The 19,671-nt window shown below is 46.7% G+C and overlaps 1 protein-coding gene across 1 annotated transcript in view; it reads right to left on the minus strand.

Moving 5' to 3' along the window:
* Positions 1–19,671, minus strand: part of SCFD1 (sec1 family domain containing 1) — a 459,613-nt gene that overhangs the window by 364,974 nt on the left and 74,968 nt on the right. The window contains exons 7-8 of the mRNA XM_078659415.1: positions 18,967–19,056; positions 12,161–12,216 (exon numbers count right to left, since the gene is read on the minus strand). Coding sequence (XP_078515541.1) covers positions 12,161–12,216; positions 18,967–19,056 — 146 coding nt within the window. The remainder of the gene's footprint in view (positions 1–12,160; positions 12,217–18,966; positions 19,057–19,671) is intronic.

Here is a 19,671-nt window from a genome sequence, read left to right on the forward strand (position 1 = left end):
GTGCCTGGGTGTTCCTGTGAAGTGCAGGTAACTGCTACCATATAGTGCCTGGGTGCTCCTGAGAAGTGCATGTAACTGCTACCTTATAGTGCCTGGGTGTTCCTGAGAAGTGCAGGCAACTGCTACCATATAGTGCCTGGGTGCGCCTGAGAAGTGCAGGTAACTGCTACCCTATAGTGCCTGGGTGCTCCTGAGAAGTGCAGGTAACTGCTACCCTATTGTGCCTGGGTGCTCCTGAGAAGTGCAGGCAACTGCTACCATATAGTGCCTGGGTATTCCTGAGAGGTGTAGGTAACTACTACCCTATAGTGCCTGGGTACTCCTGAGAAGTGCATGTAACTGCTACCTTATAGTGCCTGGGTGTTCCTGAGAAGTGCAGGTAACTGATACCATATAGTGCCTGGGTGCTCCTGAGAAGTGCAGGCAACTGATACCATATAGTGCCTGGGTGTTCCTGAGAAGTGCAGGTAACTGCTACCATATAGTGCCTGGGTGTTCCTGAGAAGTGCAGGTAACTGCTACCGTATAGTGCCTGGGTGTTCCTGAGAAGTGCAGGTAACTGCTACCTTATAGTGCCTGGGTGTTCCTGAGAAGTGCAGTTAACTGCTACCTTATAGTGCCTGGGTGTTCCTGAGAAGTGCAGGTAACTGCTACCCTATAGTGCCTGGGTGCTCCTGAGAAGTGCATGTAACTGCTACCTTATAGTGCCTGGGTGTTCCTGAGAAGTGCAGGCAACTGCTACCATATAGTGCCTTAGTGCTCCTGAGAAGTGCAGGTAACTGCTACCCTATAGTGCCTGGGTGCTCCTGAGAAGTGCAGGTAACTGCTACCCTATAGTGCCAGGGTGCTCCTGAGAAGTGCAGGTAACTGGTACCTTATAGTGCCTGGGTGCGCCTGAGAAGTGCAGGTAACTGCTACCCTATAGTGCCTGGGTGCTCCTGAGAAGTGCAGGTAACTGCTACTCTATAGTGCCTGGGTGCTCCTGAGAAGTGCAGGTAACTGCTACCCTATAGTGCCTGGGTGCTCCTGAGAAGTGCAGGCAACTGCTACCATATAGTGCCTGGGTATTCCTGAGAGGTGTAGGTAACTGATACCATATAGTGCCTGGTGCTCCTGAGAAGTGCAGGTAACTGCTACCATATAGTGCCTGGGTATTCCTGAGAAGTGCAGGTAACTGCTACCTTATAGTGCCTGGGTGCGCCTGAGAAGTGCAGGTAACTGCTACCTTATAGTGCCTGGGTGCTCCTGAGAAGTGCAGGTAACTGCTACCATATAGTGCCTGGGTGCTCCTGAGAAGTGCAGGTAACTGCTACCCTATAGTGCCAGGGTGCTCCTGAGAAGTGCAGGTAACTGCTACCATATAGTGCCTGGGTGCTCCTGAGAAGTGCAGGTAACTGCTACCATATAGTGCCTGGGTGCTCCTGAGAAGTGCAGGTAACTGCTACCCTATAGTGCCAGGGTGCTCCTGAGAAGTGCAGGTACTTACTTCCCTATAGTGCCTGGGTGCTCCTGAGAAGTGCAGGTAACTGCTACCTTATAGTGCCTGGGTGCGCCTGAGAAGTGCAGGTAACTGCTACCTTATAGTGCCTGGGTGCTCCTGAGAAGTGCAGGTAACTGCTACCATATAGTGCCTGGGTGCTCCTGAGAAGTGCAGGTAACTGCTACCCTATAGTACCAGGGTGCTCCTGAGAAGTGCAGGCAACTGCTACCATATAGTGCCTGGGTATTCCTGAAAGGTGTAGGTAACTACTACCCTGTAGTGCCTGGGTGCTCCTGAGAAGTGCAGGTAACTGCTACCCTGTAGTGCCTGGGTATTCCTGAGAGGTGTAGGTAACTACTACCCTATAGTGCCTGGGTGCTCCTGAAAGGATAATGTTACTTACCCAGTAAGCATCTGTTCTTGGCCTGTACTGCTGTAGATTCATTTGCTTTGACTACTCCTGCAATCTAGCATTGGGTCCGGATGTTTGTAAGTTGATTGTCTTCAAAGTCTTTCCAGTCACAAGGTAAGGTGACTCCTCTTTTTGGAGATAGTGCACATGGGCATCGACTCCATTGTTAGATTGTTTTCCCGCAGAGATTGAGAATGGAGTTAGTAAGTATAGAACAGAGATGTCCATGTGTATGTATATAACGTATGAGAGAACTGCAACAGGTATAGGAAAGCCGGACAAGAGGGTGGGCGCATGTGAATCTACAGCTCTACATGCCGAGAACCGATGCATACTAGGTAAGTAATATTATCTGTTTGAGGCCTGTGAGCTGTAGGTCACATGCTTTGCATAGACTATATAGCAGTGTACTCCTAAAGCGGTGGCCAACCTGAAGTTGTTGTAGTTGTCTGAAACAGTGTAGTACTGCCTGGCCTACAATTAGCTTGTTGCCTTGCTAACACATCTACACAATAATGTTTGGTGAATGTGTGCGGTGTAGACCATGTTGCTGCCTTTCAGATGTCAGCTAGGGTAATATTCCCTAAGAAGGCCATAGTAGCCCCTGTTTTCCGAGTGTAATGTGCTCTAGGGGGTATTAGCAAAGTTATTTTTGCTTTCACTTAACATGTCTGAATATATTTTCCAATCCATCTTGCAATGCCTAATTTAGATATGGAACTTGCTTTATGTGGTGGAGCAAATGCAACAAAGAGTAGCTTTGTTTTGCAAAATTCTTTGTTCTTTCAACCTAATATAATAGAGCTCTTCTAACATCAAAGGTGTGTAGAGCTCGTTCTGCTACAGAATCAGGTTGAGGAAAGAACACAGGTAATTCAACCGATTGATTAAAATGAAAGGCAGAAACTACTTTAAGGAGAAATTTAGGATTGGTGCGAAGAACCACACTTTCTCTGTGAAGCTGAAACAAGGGCTTTTTATAGTTAATGCCTGGAGTTCACTAACTCTTCTCAGTGAAGTTATTGCAATGAGGAAAGCAACTTTCCAATAGTAATTGGCACCTATGCATTGGTTCAAATGGTGGACCCAATTAGCCTTGTAAGTACTATGTTTAGGTTCCACAGTGGTGCAGTGGGAGTCTTGGTGGGATTACTCTTTTTAATCCTTCTAGAAAGGTTTTAATCACTGGTACTCTGAATAGAGATAAGTGTTGTCTGCTTTGTAAGTGTGCAGCTACTGCTGCTAGATGGAAGCGAAAGGATGTGTCGGCTAGTCCAGATTGCTGAAATATAACAGGTACAGATGATGTTCTGTACAGAATCATCGAGAGGATTGATATTGTTATTGTTACAATAGATAACAAATCCCTTCCATTTTGCTGCATAACATGCCCTAGTAGTAGACTTTCTAGCCTCTTTAAGGATATTCATACAGTCTGGTGGTAGGTGTAAATAACCAAACTCTATGACTCCAGGAGCCAGATCTCTAGGTTGAGTTCTTTGGGATTTGGATGCCTGGTTTCTCCATGGCTCTGAGTGAGGAGATTGGAGGTGAGATGCAGCTTTTGGTGTGGAACTACTGACAGCTCCAGCAGGGTGGTGAACCAGGGTTGACGGGCCCATTTGGGAGCTATGCAAATTCGTGTGAGGGATGTTTGCCTGAGCTTACGAACTACCAGTGGGATGAGTGGGAGAGGCGGAAAAGCGTAGACAAATATCCCTGACCAGTTCATCCATAGGGCATTGCCTTTGGAGAGCAGGTGTGGGAACCTGGAGGCGAAGCTTGGGAATTTTGCATTTTCTGCTGTGGCGAACATGTCTATTTGAGGAAATCTCCATTCCTCAAAGTAGGAGAGGAGAACCTGAGGATGAAGTTCCCACCCGTGGATCTACTGCTTCTGTCTACTGAGAAGGTCGGCAATCTGATTGTTTACTCCTGGAAGGTGTTCTGCCAGGAGATACATTTTGTGGTGTATGGTCCATTTCCAAATGGCTTGTGCTAGGCGTGACAGTTGAAGAGAGTGCCCCCCCCCCTTCCCCACTGTTTTTGTATATAGTACATAGCTGTCATGTTGTCCGTGCAGACTAGGACTGCCTATGAGGTGAGTTTGAAAGGCTTTGTGCTCTAGAAACACTGCTAGTAACTCTAGTTGAACTATATGGAGATTTTTGTGCTTTAGACTCCTCAATCCTTGGATTGTGTGATCCTGTAAGTGAGCCCCCCAACCAGTGAGCGATGCGTCTGCTGGTAGAACGGTATGTGGAACAGGGTCGACGAAGGGCCGCCCTTTGGATACATATTGTGGGTTCCACCACTGCAGAGAGCAATGGATGCGGCAGTCTACCAACACTAGATCGGTTAATCAACCCTGCAACTGGTTCCACTGACTTGCTAAGCATTCTTGAAGGGGACGCACGTGAAATCTTGCATGGGGTACGATTATGATGCAAGATGCCATCATTCCCAGCAGTTGCATGAAGACTCTGGCTGGTAATGAGTGGTTGGGCTGAAACTGAGTGAGAAGAGAAAGACTGAATACTGTGAATTCTAGCTGCACTAGGAGAGGCTAGAGTTTTTGGAGTGTCTATGGTGGCCCCCAGATAAGGCTGTGTGTTGGAAGGTTGCAGATGGGACTTCAAAGCAGTCACTGTAAACCCTAGTTGATGTAGTAGGTGAATTGTGGATGGAGTGTGTTAGAAACACTTCTGGTAAGTGCCGGCTTTGATGAGCCAGTCGTCCAGGTAGGGGAAGATGTATATGTGCTGTCTTCTCAGATGAGCTGCGACTACTGCCAGGCATTTGGTAAATACTCTGGAAGCAGTAGAGACTCCAAACGGTAGCACTTTGAATTGGTAATGTTGACCCTCTATCACATATCTGAGATATTTGCGATAAGCAGGGTGAATTGGAATGTGGAAATATGTGTCCTTAAGTCTAGAGTAGACATAAAGTCACCCTGTTGTAACAGTGGGAGCACTTGTTGAAGTGTCACCATGTGGAAATGTTCCGACAGTATGTAGTGGTTCAGTTCTCTGAGGTCCAGAATCGGTCTTAATAAGCCGTCCTGTTAGGAAAGGAGAAAATGCAGGAAGTATGGCTCCTTTTAGCAAGATGGACTGGGCTTCCTGTTTGAGCAGGTGTAAATGTTCTGGTGACAGTTTGTGTGAACGAGGTGGAATGTTTGAGGATTGGTGGTAAGCTCCAGGCAATAACTATGTTGGATAATTCCTAGCACCCATTTGTCTGTTGTTATAGATTGCAAAATGAGGAGGAATTGTAGAAGACGCCCCCGACAGGTGTTAAATGATCGGTGGAAAGGTAGGTAAGTCACTGCTTGTTAGGGGAAGGGGAGTTACGGGGTGTGGAACCCTTTCCTAAACTCTTGCTGTTGTTCCCTCTGTATCCTCCTCTAAAGAAGCCTCTTGTGGAGGAAGACTGATTGTTGCTTTTATAGGAGGAAATATTGGTGTCTGAGGATGTGGTCTGGACCCCCCCTACGATAGAAGGAGTGACAAAAGGAGCCCCGGTTTGAAGGAGACTGTAGGGCTCCCATAGATTCAGCTACATCAGTGTCTTTTTTAATTTTCTCTAATGCCTGATCAACTTCAGGCCCGAAAAGATGCTTTGCTGGACTTCAGGTTTGAAACCGGAAATCGTCAACCAGGCGTGTCTCCTAAGTAACACACTAGTGTTAATCCTTCGAGCTGCGGTATCCGCGACATCTAAGGCACCTCTAATAGAAGAATTGGAGATGAGCTTTCCTTCCTGTAATAAATCCTGTGCTTTAGCTTTGTCCTCATCTGAGAGATACTGGAGCAAATGCTCCATTTCGTCCCAGTGCCTGGCTAAGAGGACCTGGGTGTTGGCAATGCGCCAATGATTTGCCGCCTGAGCAGCTTTTCGTTTCCTAGAGGGTCTATTAATTTTGACTCCCTGTCCGGAGGGGGGCATCCCTAGAGGTTTGTGAATTAGCCAGTTTATAGTCATTAGTGACAAAGGAGTTATGGGGTAACTGCCCCTTAATGAAGACTGGACCAGACGGAGCATACTTATACTTTTTATCTATTCTGGGAGTCAGAATACGAGCACGAACAGGGTCCTTGAAGATGCCATCAGCATGTCTCATCATGCCTTTGAGCATAGGGAGAGTCTGACTAGATCTGTGTGTACTACTCAAAGTTTCAAACAAGAAATCTTCTTTCAGGGATTCTTTGTGTAGCTGTACCCTGTGATATTGTACAGCTCTAGCAAGCAATTCTAAATAACCTATGTTGTCGTCAGGAGGGAAAGGCTTTGTAGGGTAAAGGTCTGTGTCATTATCTGTAGGTGGGTCAATAGTTTAGACTTTCCACGGATCTACAGGTAATTGAATATCCCCATCATCTACATCATAATCATCATCAGGCTGTGAGGGTGGAGAGTTCTGTGGTGTGGTAGGTAATGGTTCTAATGTTGGAAAGGTGGTGATGGTATAGGGGAACATGGTGGAAGAGGAGGAGAAGGGTCAGTACTGACATTCTTCTTTTTTAAAGGCATCTTATATGGTATCTCCTCTGACTCAGGTTTGCATTTGCGAGGCAGTTTGGTAAGAAGATGTCCTGTATCAGGATTAATGTAAAGTTCCTTTGTTTAGGATCTGATTTGGGAGGTGGAAAGTCGAAAATTTGGATCCTGCAGGTACCTACTACCCTGTAGTGCCTGGGTTCTACTGAGAAATGCAGGTACCTACTACCCTACAGTGCCTGGGTGCTACTGAGAAGTGCAGGTACTTACTACCATATAGTGTCTGGGTGCTCCTGGGAAGTGCAGGTAACTACTACCCTATAATGCCTGTGTGTTACTGAGAAGTGCAGGTAACTACTACCTTATAGTGCCTGGGTGCTCCCTAGAGGTGCAGGTAACTACTACCCTATAGTGCCTGGGTGTTACTAAGAAGTGCAGGTAACTACTACCCTGTAGTGCATGGGTGTTACTGAGAAGTGCATGGGTGTTACTGAGAAGTGCAGGTAACTACTACCCTATAGTGCTTGGGTGCTCCTGAGAAGTGCAGGTACCTATTACCCTATAGTGCCTTCGTGTTACTGAGAAGTGCAGGTAACTACTACCTTATAGTGCCTGGGTGTTATTGAGAAGTGAAGGTAACTACTACCCTTTAGTGCCTGGGTGCTCCTGAGAAGTGTAGGTAACTACTAACCTGCAGTGACTGGGTGCTACTGAGAAGTGCAGGTACTCTCCCATTACTAGTATTGCATTTGTGCTGAGAAGTGCAGGTACTCTCCCTTTTAAAGGTACTCAGTCCCTGTGAGTACCTGCCTATTTAAAGCACTAGGTACGATTGGCCTCTCGTGTCTTTTAGATTTGGGTGGAATTCGCTCCCCCTGGACTTAAAGGCTCAGAAAGATGCTGGATGAAAAACCACTGGCTGCAGCTGCTTAGGTGATCGTTCGGATGACAGCCAAGGTCTCTCAAGCGCCAAGAAACCGGTGCCGGCGTAAGAGGTGCCTTCCAAAACAATTTAACATACACAACAAGAAAAAAGCTAACTTCCGGCTCAACTCCTCGATAATAATTTAGAAGCCAAGATACGAGGACAGAGGCCACCTTAGAATCTTATGCCTGCAAGTAACACAGGACTTTGTAAGTGTGAGAATTTGAAATAATACGGCCTAAGACCAGTGAGACATCCTGTTTGACGTGGATAGAGTATTTTCTTCATAACACAGGATCCTCTCTTAACTATTACATTTGCATACACTTTACAATTAAATATATTATGGAAATAAAGTGATAATTAGAAATGGACAATGGAATAATTGCATCCATGAAATATCCCTATATCATCCCACCAGGCATAAACAATAAATATTGGGCAACAAATGTTTTTTAAAGCAACTTGAAGATTTTCTAAAATTCAACAGAAAGACCATGAGATTTTATGGTGTTGAGAAAGCCCTTCATTCTGAAAGTGCCTAGATTGCTGCAACCTCTTCAGGAGGTTAAATTCTTAGGCAATGGTCTTAGAGCTGCTGCAACACCAAGACTGCAGCAACTTCCTCCAGAGGTTACATTCTTAGGCAATGGTCTTATAGCTGCCGCATCGCCAAGACTGCAGCAGCTTTTTCTGGAGGTTACATTCTTAAGCAATGATCATAGAGCTGGTAGCATCACCAAGATTGCAATAATTCTTCAGGAGGTTACATTCTTAGGCAATGGTCTTAGAGCTGCTGCATCACCAAGATTGCAGTAATTCTTCAGGAGGTTACATTCTTAGGCAATGGTCTTAGAGCTGCTGCAACACCAAGACTGCAGCAACTTCCTCCGGAGGTTACATTTTTAGGCAATGGTCTTATACCTACCGCATCACCAAGACTGCAGCAACTTCCTCCGGAGGTTACATTTTTAGGCAATGGTCTTATACCTGCCGCATCACCAAGACTGCAGCAACTTCCTCCGGAGGTTACATTTTTAGGCAATGGTCTTATAGCTGCCGCATCGCCAAGACTGCAGCAGCTTTTTCTGGAGGTTACATTCTTAGGCAATGGTCTTAGAGCTGTCACATCACCAAGACTGCGGCAACTTCTTCAGGAGGTTACATTCTTAGGCAATGGTCTTAGAGCTGCTGCATCACCAAGAATGCAGTAATTCTTCAGGAGGTTACATTCTTAGGCAATGGTCTTATAGCTGCCGCATCGCCAAGACTGCAGCAGCTTTTTCTGGAGGTTACATTCTTAAGCAATGATCATAGAGCTGGTAGCATCACCAAGATTGCAATAATTCTTCAGGAGGTTACATTCTTAGGCAATGGTCTTAGAGCTGCTGCATCACCAAGATTGCAGTAATTCTTCAGGAGGTTACATTCTTAGGCAATGGTCTTAGAGCTGCTGCAACACCAAGACTGCAGCAACTTCCTCCGGAGGTTACATTTTTAGGCAATGGTCTTATACCTACCGCATCACCAAGACTGCAGCAACTTCCTCCGGAGGTTACATTTTTAGGCAATGGTCTTATACCTGCCGCATCACCAAGACTGCAGCAACTTCCTCCGGAGGTTACATTTTTAGGCAATGGTCTTATAGCTGCCGCATCGCCAAGACTGCAGCAGCTTTTTCTGGAGGTTACATTCTTAGGCAATGGTCTTAGAGCTGTCACATCACCAAGACTGCGGCAACTTCTTCAGGAGGTTACATTCTTAGGCAATGGTCTTAGAGCTGCTGCATCACCAAGAATGCAGTAATTCTTCAGGAGGTTACATTCCTAACCAATGGTCATATAGCTGCCGCATCACCAAGACTGCAGCAACTTTCTCCGGAGGTTACATTTTTAGGCAATGGTCTTAGAGCTGGTCACATCACCAAAACTATGGCAACTTCTTCAGGAGGTTACATTCTTAGGCAATGCTCTTCGAGCTGGCTGCATCACCAAGATTGTGGCATAGCAGTAAGATGTTTTTTGAGCAAAAAGACCAAACCTATTCAAGACGTTTCAGAGGTATGTGAATTAAGATTTGCACGGATTAACTTGAATTTTAGCACTGTTTCAATTTTTCTTCAATGCTTACTTAAGTAGTTGCAAATGTGTACTCAACAAATAGCAAAATAAGTGCTGTGCTTTAGAAGCACATGGGGTTGATTTTGAGGGAAAGTGAAGCATGTTATCAAAGGTACAACCTTTCCTCAAGTTTTATTTTGAACGACTTGGAAATCAGTTGTTGAAGCTATTCCATGTCGATGTTACCCCACTCTCCCTTCAGCCAGAAATTATAATGTTTCAGCCCCAACAGAGAATGCTGAGGATGTGAAACCACAGAGACAACAGGTACTGAGCTGCCCCAGCTTCATCGCTTTAATCGCGTGTCCTCAGTTACAGAAACTGATAGATCTGCCATTCCTAGTAAATAAGGCACCCTGAGTTTGAATTAAGTGAGTATTACGCGTGACAGCTGTTACTTTTAGCACTCAGATTGGCGTCACCATCTGTTATGAGGAAGAATGGGCAGTTTTGGGCAGGTCTGTGCCAGCTGCAGGGGGCTTTCCTGGCAGTAGCAAAGGATAGCCTTGCACATTTACCAATCAGTGTTATGTTACAAAGGGCACCACAGTGTTACAATTCATTAAATATGTCTGGTAAGTGCCAGAAAATAGTGTCAGCCTGGAGACGCCATAAATCCACACCTCTACACCATTTGTCATTATAGTTGCAGAATAAAAAGTGGTGATGTTGAAGGCAGGACTGTGTAAATAAAACCTCATTTTGATTTCTGGTTTGTGAGAGTAGGAAAGAGGCCACTATAACTTTGCAAGCATCTCTTATTTAAACCTAAGGCAGGACAATGAAGAACCACATCACATGGGCCTCCCACAGATAAACTTCTAGCATCCATCCATGGGCTAGAAAGAGTTACGGAAGCACCTGGTGTGTGCATGGCCACACATGTACTTCCACCCCAAAGGGTGGAGCGAATAACCAACCCTTGAAACGAACGAGCTCCATTCAAAGAGTCGATGTTAGGACCGAAGCAAGGGTCAGAAGATGTCCCCTTTGCAGTGACCGCGAGGAAGGCGCAGCTTCACACAAGCGATCCATGTACTCAGCCATGAGGGAGACGGCTCAGAAGATCCAGACGGGAGACAAGCAAGGTTAGGTCAACAATCCGATAATGAAATCATGTGAAGTGGAGCTGTTCGACTGTAGATACAAATTATTCCATTAGGTCCCTCTTACCGCAGATCATCTGAAAAGGTATTTAGATAAACCTAAGATCCAACAACTGAAACAGATGTCTGCATGAACCTTTGCACTAAAGATCAGCATGACAGAGTGGAAGAGGCAGATGAGTCGTAGGTAGAAGCATAGTCTATCCCATAACCCATGGACTGGACACTACTGGGACACACAGGTACAGGCTGGATGAAAGCGGCACACCTGTCTACATCGGTTTGATACGCGTAACACGAAGCCCAGGGTACGGTTGTAGGCAGTAGACGTCATTCCTCTGAAGACGGCTTCAGAAAGCCTGAGTCAGTCAACGTAGCTAACCTGTTAATGCCCAACAGCGGAGACAAATGCCCGGATGCATGGGGTCGGATGGTGGTGTCACTGGTTCTCAAAAGAAGGGGGGTGCCTGACAACTGCTTCGAAATGGGGCAGAAGATGAAACAAGCAGTGCACTGAGACACTGCAAGGCACACTTCTAAGATGGAACTTCAGATAGTTCATTAAACCTCATAGATATATCAAACAGTTACACATCCTGGCCCAGCGAAGAGTCCTTTCAGGAGTGGGAACAAGTGCATTCCCCGGTGTGGCAGGGATGTACAGTGACTTATTGAGCTCTTTCTCACAAACAATGGGGAATACAATATCGACTACAAGCAGAGACACTTCTCCCTTCGGCACCCTCTTCCGGATACTGCTCTCCAAGATCCTTCTGTACATGTTCTGTTCTCTGCCACCTGGCATCAGTCGACAGAGTACATACCGACCTATCGTTCTGTACTATCAGAAGAGCCCAGTTTTAAAACACCGGGTCAGTGTGATTTGTGTGTCAATGTTTTCTACGGCTTGAGAAAGCAGTTTTCTCTGACCAATACTTCTATCTCATTTCCAGCTTTTTCTGACCAGTTGAATAATCATTGTGCGTGCGCCACTGTTTGTGTTATTTAGAAAATACCCCATCTAATAACGATGGCAATCTTTCAGTTTTCCAGAATTCTTCCAGAATAAGCTCCCAGGAGATCCTTGGGAAGATGAGGTCATGTGGAGCGGGTATTTCCCTTCAATCCCCTTTGGACTCAAAACCGGTACTCTCAATTTTTACCTTCTTAATTCCGCTTTCAGTTACTTATTCCTATATTTCGATATTAAACTAGTGCTAATGAGGTAACACCTTTGCCTGGACAGTGCTAACGTGCAAACAATTCTAAATAAAGAAAGTGTGTGCTGTATTACGCTGCATATTTGGCTTTGCTTGTCGCATAATTTAGTGAACCCTACACCGTAATCTGGTCCTCCTCTGCAGCGTAATTGCAGTGGCGCAGACTGAGTCTCTGGTATTAGCTTGTTTCCAGGGTGTGGTACTAATTTTCCCCACTCAGCATGGCTACTTAGAGCTTCACTCCATGCTGGCACCGTGGAGCCCTTAATTCCACACTGCAAGGAAATCCACTTCCTTTCTACCAAGCAGCTGAGCTGTACAACCTACAGCAGTTTGAAATGAACATGTTGATCATTCACTTAAAAGAATATATAAAAGATTGTTCTTCTCTTACCACAGCCACCATTTCCGCTGCGTTGCCGCTGGAACACCGGATGATCGGCACAGCCCCTATGCAAACAAAACCAAGGAGATGGTCATCGCTGTTCATGTCTCCCACCTAATGCTGTTCTATGTCTGTTAAGGATGGTCACACTCACTCAACAAAGCAATGGCGCAGTACACATTAAATAAAAAGATGATGCAATACATTCATTGGTTTCCCAAAATGAATTCACAGGTTCAGCATATCTGGGATACTGGTAGGCAGGTGGGGGGAGAAGGAGGGGGTACTTAATCTGACTGACCCCAAACTGGTGGACAGGAGGTTTGCTCATAGTTAATATTGTCATGAAAATGATCTGGCCTGGCAGTTCAGGCAGGACTGGTGCTGACCAGGACAAGTCTGGTTGCATGCAGTTGGCGTCTACAGTGGGGCAAAAAAAGATGGACTGGAATGCAGCCAGAGTAATTGCCAGTGGCTGAGATTCATTCACGCATTCCACCATCACGTTTGTGTTTTTCTGGTTTTATATTGTATTCACTCCCTTGGGAACACGTCATTACAAGACCTTAAACCACGCGCAGATGAAACCACAAGTGAGGGAGCAGCGAGACCTGATCGACAGCACAGACGCGATTCAACAAAACCACCTCCCACATCTGTGCAAACTCTGCATCTTCTCATAGGCTCTGAGAAGATGCTTGTTTCCTGCTGCCTGCACTTTCTGTTCTGTTTGTGTCTTGTTTTCCTTTTTGACTCTTCCATGCATGCGCTGTGATTTCCTTGTGCTAATGTAGATTAATGCTTCTGCAGAGGCCTTCGTTACTTTCGGCACTTCTGCCTGTAGTTACCCTTCGTCTCTTCCAGTATATCCCCTTTGAGGCTCTACTATAGGCTCACCTTTATATTCCTTTAAAAAAGAAGATAAGGAACAGACAAGAGGCGAGTGTACAGGCCTTCGTTTCTTTCGGTACTCCAGCCTATAGTTCTCCTTCATCTCTTCCAGTATATCCCCTTTGAGGCTCTATTGTAAGATCATCCTCACCTTCCTTTATGTTAAAAGAAGATAAGGAACAAACAACAGGCGAGACTATAGGCCTGCGTTTCCTTCGGCACTCCTGCCTATTGCTATCCTTCGTCTCTTCCAGTATATCCCCTTTGAGGCTCTACTATAGCCTCCCCCTTATCTTCCTTTAAAAAGAAGATAAGGAACAGACAAGAGGCGAGACTAAAGGTGGCCTGCATTTCTTTCGACACTCCTGCCTATGGTTTCCATCGTCTCTTCCAGTATATCCCCTTTAAGGCTCTATTGTAAGATCATCCTCACCTTCCTTTACATTAAAAGAAGATAAGGAACAGACAAGAGGAGAGACTATAGGTCTGCGTTTCGTTCGGCACTCCTGCCTTTGCTTTTTGCCACTTCCATTATATCCCCTTTGAGGCTCTACTACAGGATCACCCTCATCTTCCTTTACGTAAAAAGAAGATAAGGAACATGCATGAGGGGAGGTTAAGGCCTGTGTGACCTTCGGTACTCCTGCCTATGGTTATCCTTCTTATCTGCCAGTATATCCCCTTAGTGGCTCTACTATATGATCTCCTTTATCTTGCTTTTTAGGTCGAGACCTGCGTAGGCTGCGCTTGCGCAGTCGCAGGGAGAGGTCTTATGTTTCACAGTGTGGGGGCTTCAACCCGCCCCTCTTCTCCATTGGCTGGCTTCCTAAACGGAAGCCAGCCATTGGAGGAGAGGGGCAGCACTCCAGTCAAGCCCGGATTCGGGGGGGTATTTTTTACTTTCTTTCTCTCCTCTTCCCATTGGCTGGAATTTTACCTTCCAGCCAATGGGAAGAGGAGAAAAAGAAAAACACGCCCTCCCAGTCCGAAAATGCCGAGGCTTTTCGGAGAGCCATTTCTGCTGGACCACCGCCGGAAGAAGTAGAGAAGCTGCCGAGTCCGCCACCCCAGCCGGTGAGTGCTTGCTTTTCTGCCCCCCCCTGTTCCCTCGTTGTGCCCGCTTTTCTGCCCTCCCTCCCCCGATCCTCGTTCTGCTCGCTTTTCTGACCCCCACCCCCCTGTTCCCTCGTTGTGCTCGCTTTTCTGCCCCCCTGATCCTCGTTCTGCTCGCTTTTCTGCCCCCCAGCCCCCTGTTCCCTCGTTGTGCTTGCTTTTCTGCCCCCCACCCCCTGTTCCTCGTTCTGCTTGCTTTCCTGCCCCCCACCCCCCTGATCCTCGTTCTGCTCGCTTTTCTGCCCCCCACCCCTGTTGCCTCGTTCTGCTCGCTTTTCTGCCCCCACCCCCCTGTTGCCTCGTTCTGCTCGCTTTTCTGCCCCCACCCCCCTGTTGCCTCGTTCTGCTCGCTTTTCTGCCCCCACCCCCTGTTCCTCGTTGTGCTTGCTTTTCTGCCCCCCACCCCCCTGTTCCTCGTTCTGCTCGCTTTTCTGCCCCCACCCCCCTGTTGCCTCGTTGTGCTCGCTTTTCTGCCCCCCACCCCCCATTGTCTCGTCCTGCTCGCTTTTCTGCCCCCCAGCCCCCTGTTGCCTTGTTCTGCTCGCTTTTCTGCCCCTCCACCCCCTGTTCCTCGTTGTGCTCGCTTTTCTGCCCCCATACCCCCCTGTTCCTCGTTTTGCTCGCTTTTCTGCCCCCCTACCCCCTGTTCCTCGTTGTGCTCGCTTTTCTGCCCCCCTACCCCCTGTTCCTCGTTGTGCTCGCTTTTCTGCCCCCCCACCCCCCTGTTCCTCCTGGTGCTTGCTTTTCTTCCCCCCACCCCCCTGTTCCCTCATTGTGCTCGCTTTTCTGCCGCTCCTCCCTCCTGATCCTCGTTGTGCTCGCTTTTCTGCACCCCACCCCCCTGTTCCCTCGTTGTGCTCACTTTTCTGGCCCCCACCCCCCTGTTGCCTCGTTGTGCTCACTTTTCTGCTCCCCCCACCCCCCTGATCCTCATTCTGCTCGCTTTTCTGCCCCCCACCCCCCTGATCCGCGTTCTGCTCGCTTTTCTGCCCCCCACCCCCCTGTTCCCTCGTTCTGCTCGCTCTTCTGCCCCCCCACCCCCCTGTTGCCTCGTTGTGCTCGCTTTTCTGCCCCCCACCCCCTGTTGCCTCGTTGTGCTTGCTTTTCTGCCCCCACCCCCCTGTTGCCTCGTTGTGTGTGGGGGGGGTCTGTGTGTGTGTGGGGGGGTCTGTGTGTGTGTGGGGGGCTCTGTGTGTGTATGGGGCTCTGTGTGTGTGTGTATGGGGCTCTGTGTGTGTGTGTGTGGGGCTCTGTGTGTGTGGGGCTGGGTGTGTGTGGGGCTCTGTGTGTGTGTGTGGCTCTGTGTGTGTGTGGGGGGGGCTCTGTGTGTGGGGGGGGCTTTGTGTGTGTGTGGGGGGTCTTTGTGTGGGGGGGCTCTGTTTGTGTGTGGGGGGGCTCTGTGTGTGTGGGGGGGGGCTGTGTGTGTGGGGGGCTCTGTGTGTGTGTGTGTGGGGCTCTGTGTGTGGGGGGGGCTCTGTGTGTGTGTGTGTGGGGGGGCTCTGTGTGTGTGTGTGTGTGTGTGTGTGTGTGTGTGTGTGTCTCTCTGTGGGTGTGTGGGTGGGTGCAAATGCAATATGTCTCGCATTTGCGAGAGATGAAGCTATTGACATTGTAAATGACAATGCCATGTATTTATCGGTTTTCAAAACCAACACATAAATAAAAATTTTGTCATTTATAATGCCAATAGCTCTAACTTTGGCAAAGGAGAGACCGTTGCATTGTAAATGCTTGTTCCTTTAAGTAAAAAGAAGGTTGGGAACAGGCAAGAGGCGAGACAAGCTATTGAAAGCTGCAGTTGCAGGAACAAGATTTTTCTAGACTGTCAGAGTTCCAACTTCATCAATCAGACCCTCTCACCATCGAAAAGAGGGAGCTAATGGGTAAAACTGCTGCACTCACACAAGCTCTGGTGTCTCGTGAAATGGGCACCCTAGATCTACCCGTGACCGATTATTTGACAAGTCGAGGGGTTCCACATATGGCAGTCTTCTAGAACAAATGAGAGATTTCCTGAATTCATCCCCTACACTACTTTGCAGAGACAGATCCAAAGTAGTTGGGAGATTGACCTCCTTGGTTATTCAAGAATACTCAATCCCACCTCCCAGGGAAGTATTACTCTGTAACTCATTTACAGACAAATGTTACCTAGCTTTGGAAACAATATTTCTAGTGGATCCATAACCATCCGCATCTTCCTCACTGCCCTTCCCCCTCTCCTGACGATTTAGAGCAGTAAATAGTAAGATTCCAAGATGTGCAAACATGTTATGTGCTGTTAATGTTACTCTCGCAGTTCCTCTCAGCACATTTCAATAGACTGCACAAAAAGTACCAGGAACGGAAGTCAGGAAGCTGGTTTGTTCCTAATATACTCCAATTCCAAAGTTGTTATACCTGATGGGCAGTCATGGCTGAGCTGGTGGCACTGGAGAGATATTGCAAGCATTGAAAGGGTAAAAGTGTATGGACCAGTCTGGTACCTGAAACGATACTCATAAATTGAGGAATCTCTGGAAAAATTGTTGTCACCAGAAATATTCTTAAAAAGGTAAACAACCCACATTAAGAGGGCTCCATCTGTTCCAATGTTAGAACTGGCAGTGCTGCTATCTTAGAAGTTCTCTTAGGAGGGAATGCTGACATTCCGACTGTCCTACCCGGGTAGTAGCTAGGGAAGTGGAAAACAGACAAAGGGAACAATCTTAGTCATTTTTAACGCTCTCAGGATCCTTTGATCATGTCTAGCTGCTTGTTCAAGCAAAGAAACTGTACATTGAGCGCTGCTGCCAGGCAAATAACTTAAGCGTGTCTGCCCTGCAGAGGACATGGCTTATACTGGGGAGAGAAAGTTAAATCGCCTCAAGCCTCCTCAAAATAATACTTTGTCGCACTGATTGTAAGCAGTGTGCCACAAAAACATAGTCAAAGAGCAAGACCTTGGGATACAGATACATCCTTTGAAATTCAAACCCTATCATCCAGTATGCTGCGCCCAATGCTTTTATTGGAGATGAACCAGGAATCCTTGTAGGTCAGATCCTGAATTGTCAGCCCATGGGGGTCCATGTATCAGTAGACGGCTGCAGGAGAAGGCTCCCGGAGATCCTGATGAAGATTTCAGCAGCCAATAAGAGTTTTTAGGAGAAGGATCAAAGACATGTACGACGGGTCAGTATGGGTTGGGTTGTGGGTCATGTTGTGAGCATGTTACATCACAGCCACTTCAGAGAATGTTCCGGATGGAACAAGTCCAGCATTAGTAGACTGTTGTGGGAAATTTTTTAAACGTACTGTAAATGTGAAGAAATTTTAAACTGGAGGCTAAAAATTCAATTATCCTCAGATCGATTTGTGGGAGCAGTGCAGGAGCATCAAACAGAATATAGTATGAATGATGAGTGGCCTCCATTGAATTTAGAAAAGCTCCGGCCTTTCTATTAAAATTCAAATCTCGAATTTCTTTATATATGTGTCTGCAAATTAAATAAAATATGTCATCATTTGAGTATTTGTTTGATTATTGCTTTTTTCTGCATTTTTTGTTTATAGTCTTGCGGTTCATATCATCGGCCATGTTAGGCCAGGGTCCCCGGCTTCCTGTAATGACTCAGTGGGATCCCCGGATTCCAATAATGATTCAGTGGGGGTCCCTGGGCTCCAGTAATGATTAAGTGGGGGGGGTTCCTGTAATCCAATAATGATTCAGGAGGGGTCCCCGTGCTCCAGGAATGATTCAGTGGGGGCCCCTGGGTTCCAGTAGTGATTCAGTGGGGGTTCCCAGAAGTCAAAAGGTTGACAGACACTGGCATAGACTGTAGAGTGGCTTCACTTGCAATAGCTGAGCAATCTCATGAGGCCTGGACAGGACAGAGGGTGAGAAGACCCTGTCCTACTTAATGCTTCAGCCTCCTTGCTTGCAGTACCTATCTCCTCCCAAACAAGTGATTCTCCACTTCACTGGAGCTTTGACACGGCTGATAATGTTAAAAAAAATAAAACAGTCTAAAATGCAGCTCTGCACCGCAGTGGTTGGTGCACTTATAATTTTTTTGCTATATCAAAGTTTATTTTCCAACTAGTCAGGGCATTTAGACCCACCTTTAAATGTTTGGTCAAGGTTCAACTATTACACCTAACTCTGATGTCGAATATTTGATTAGGGGCATGATGTTCATCGATTGTCATGGTTCCTGTATTGTGATGTATAAAGTTACATGAGTCATCGTCCTCTTAAGGCGCTTCTGTCAGAGTACAGCAGTGGCTGGAGGACCCACTCTACTACAAGTGAGACTCACAATAATCTTCCAGGACTTGTGCCCGCAGGTCTGGGGCAGACTAAAAAAACAATCCGGCTATCAATAGGGGGGGGGGACATGTGCATGCCATCAGATCCTCAAAGCCACCCTTTAAAACAGAGCCCACCTCTATCAATCATCAATCAAGCAGCACTGTGACATCTATCAGCAGCGTTGAAAAGGTTCATGGGGCACTTCAGGAAATCTCAGTTTGAATATTTAAAACACATCTTCCTGCGCTCCTCCTTCATTTCGCTGTGATAAACCATTTTGGAAAAAGTAAAAATACAACAAACTAAAATAAAAAAAATGAGACAGGACAAATGCAAACCTTTCCAGCTCACAAGTGCCAAAGGGTTGATGTGTAGAGCCGCTTACAAGAAGCAAACAGATTCTGCCTGACAGCAGGGTTATGGAGAGTTCTGTATCTTGTAAGGCATTCTTCACACCCCTACATCAGACACATTCGTTACTTGATACACAAAGAACTGGAAGGACAGACGGACATACCCAAGGTCACGAAGAAGCAGAAGAGGCTGTCCACCAGCGTGTCCATGATGGTCTCCATCTCAGTGTCAGTGATGTCCGGCCTGTTCAGAGCTGCAACAAAAGTCACAGGATGAATTACAATTCCATGGAACACAAACATACAGCAAAAGTTCCAACTATCAGACATCTTTTTGTAATACTTCAGAAGACAGCCAGGGAACACACTGAATAAAATGTCATCGTCGCCCTCTGCTGAGGAGCTCATGAGTTGGTCTGAGATAAGCCATCCCTCCTTTCTCACAGACTTTTCATATAAGAGTGGCAATGCATTCTGCTATCCGCCTCTCCTGATACAGTTTTCCATACACTGAGTTTGGTTCCCCAAGAGGACCACCCGTAGCAGCAGAAGAGGAGAACCCCATCCATCACCAGTGACGCCTACAAGTGTAGTATTATGTGTATCATATGATCAATATATTATCCAGTAAAAAAACATACAAAAGTGTCCAACAAATAATATTACTTTTTACCCAATTATCAAATTCCCTTATCTTTAGTCTAAAGAACTTAATAAGCCACTGGGGTTGGGGTGTTTTACTAGCAGCCGTATCTCGTTTTCAGATTTGGGTTTGATCACTCTCACTCCCACTTGCTAATGGCGACACGTTTCGACCTTCTTGGGGGGCAGGGGTGTGGGGGATATTTCAATGACGGTCTTCCTCAGTG

This window comes from Lissotriton helveticus, chromosome 9 (genome assembly GCF_964261635.1).
Source record: "Lissotriton helveticus chromosome 9, aLisHel1.1, whole genome shotgun sequence".
Taxonomy (NCBI): Eukaryota; Metazoa; Chordata; class Amphibia; order Caudata; family Salamandridae; genus Lissotriton; species Lissotriton helveticus.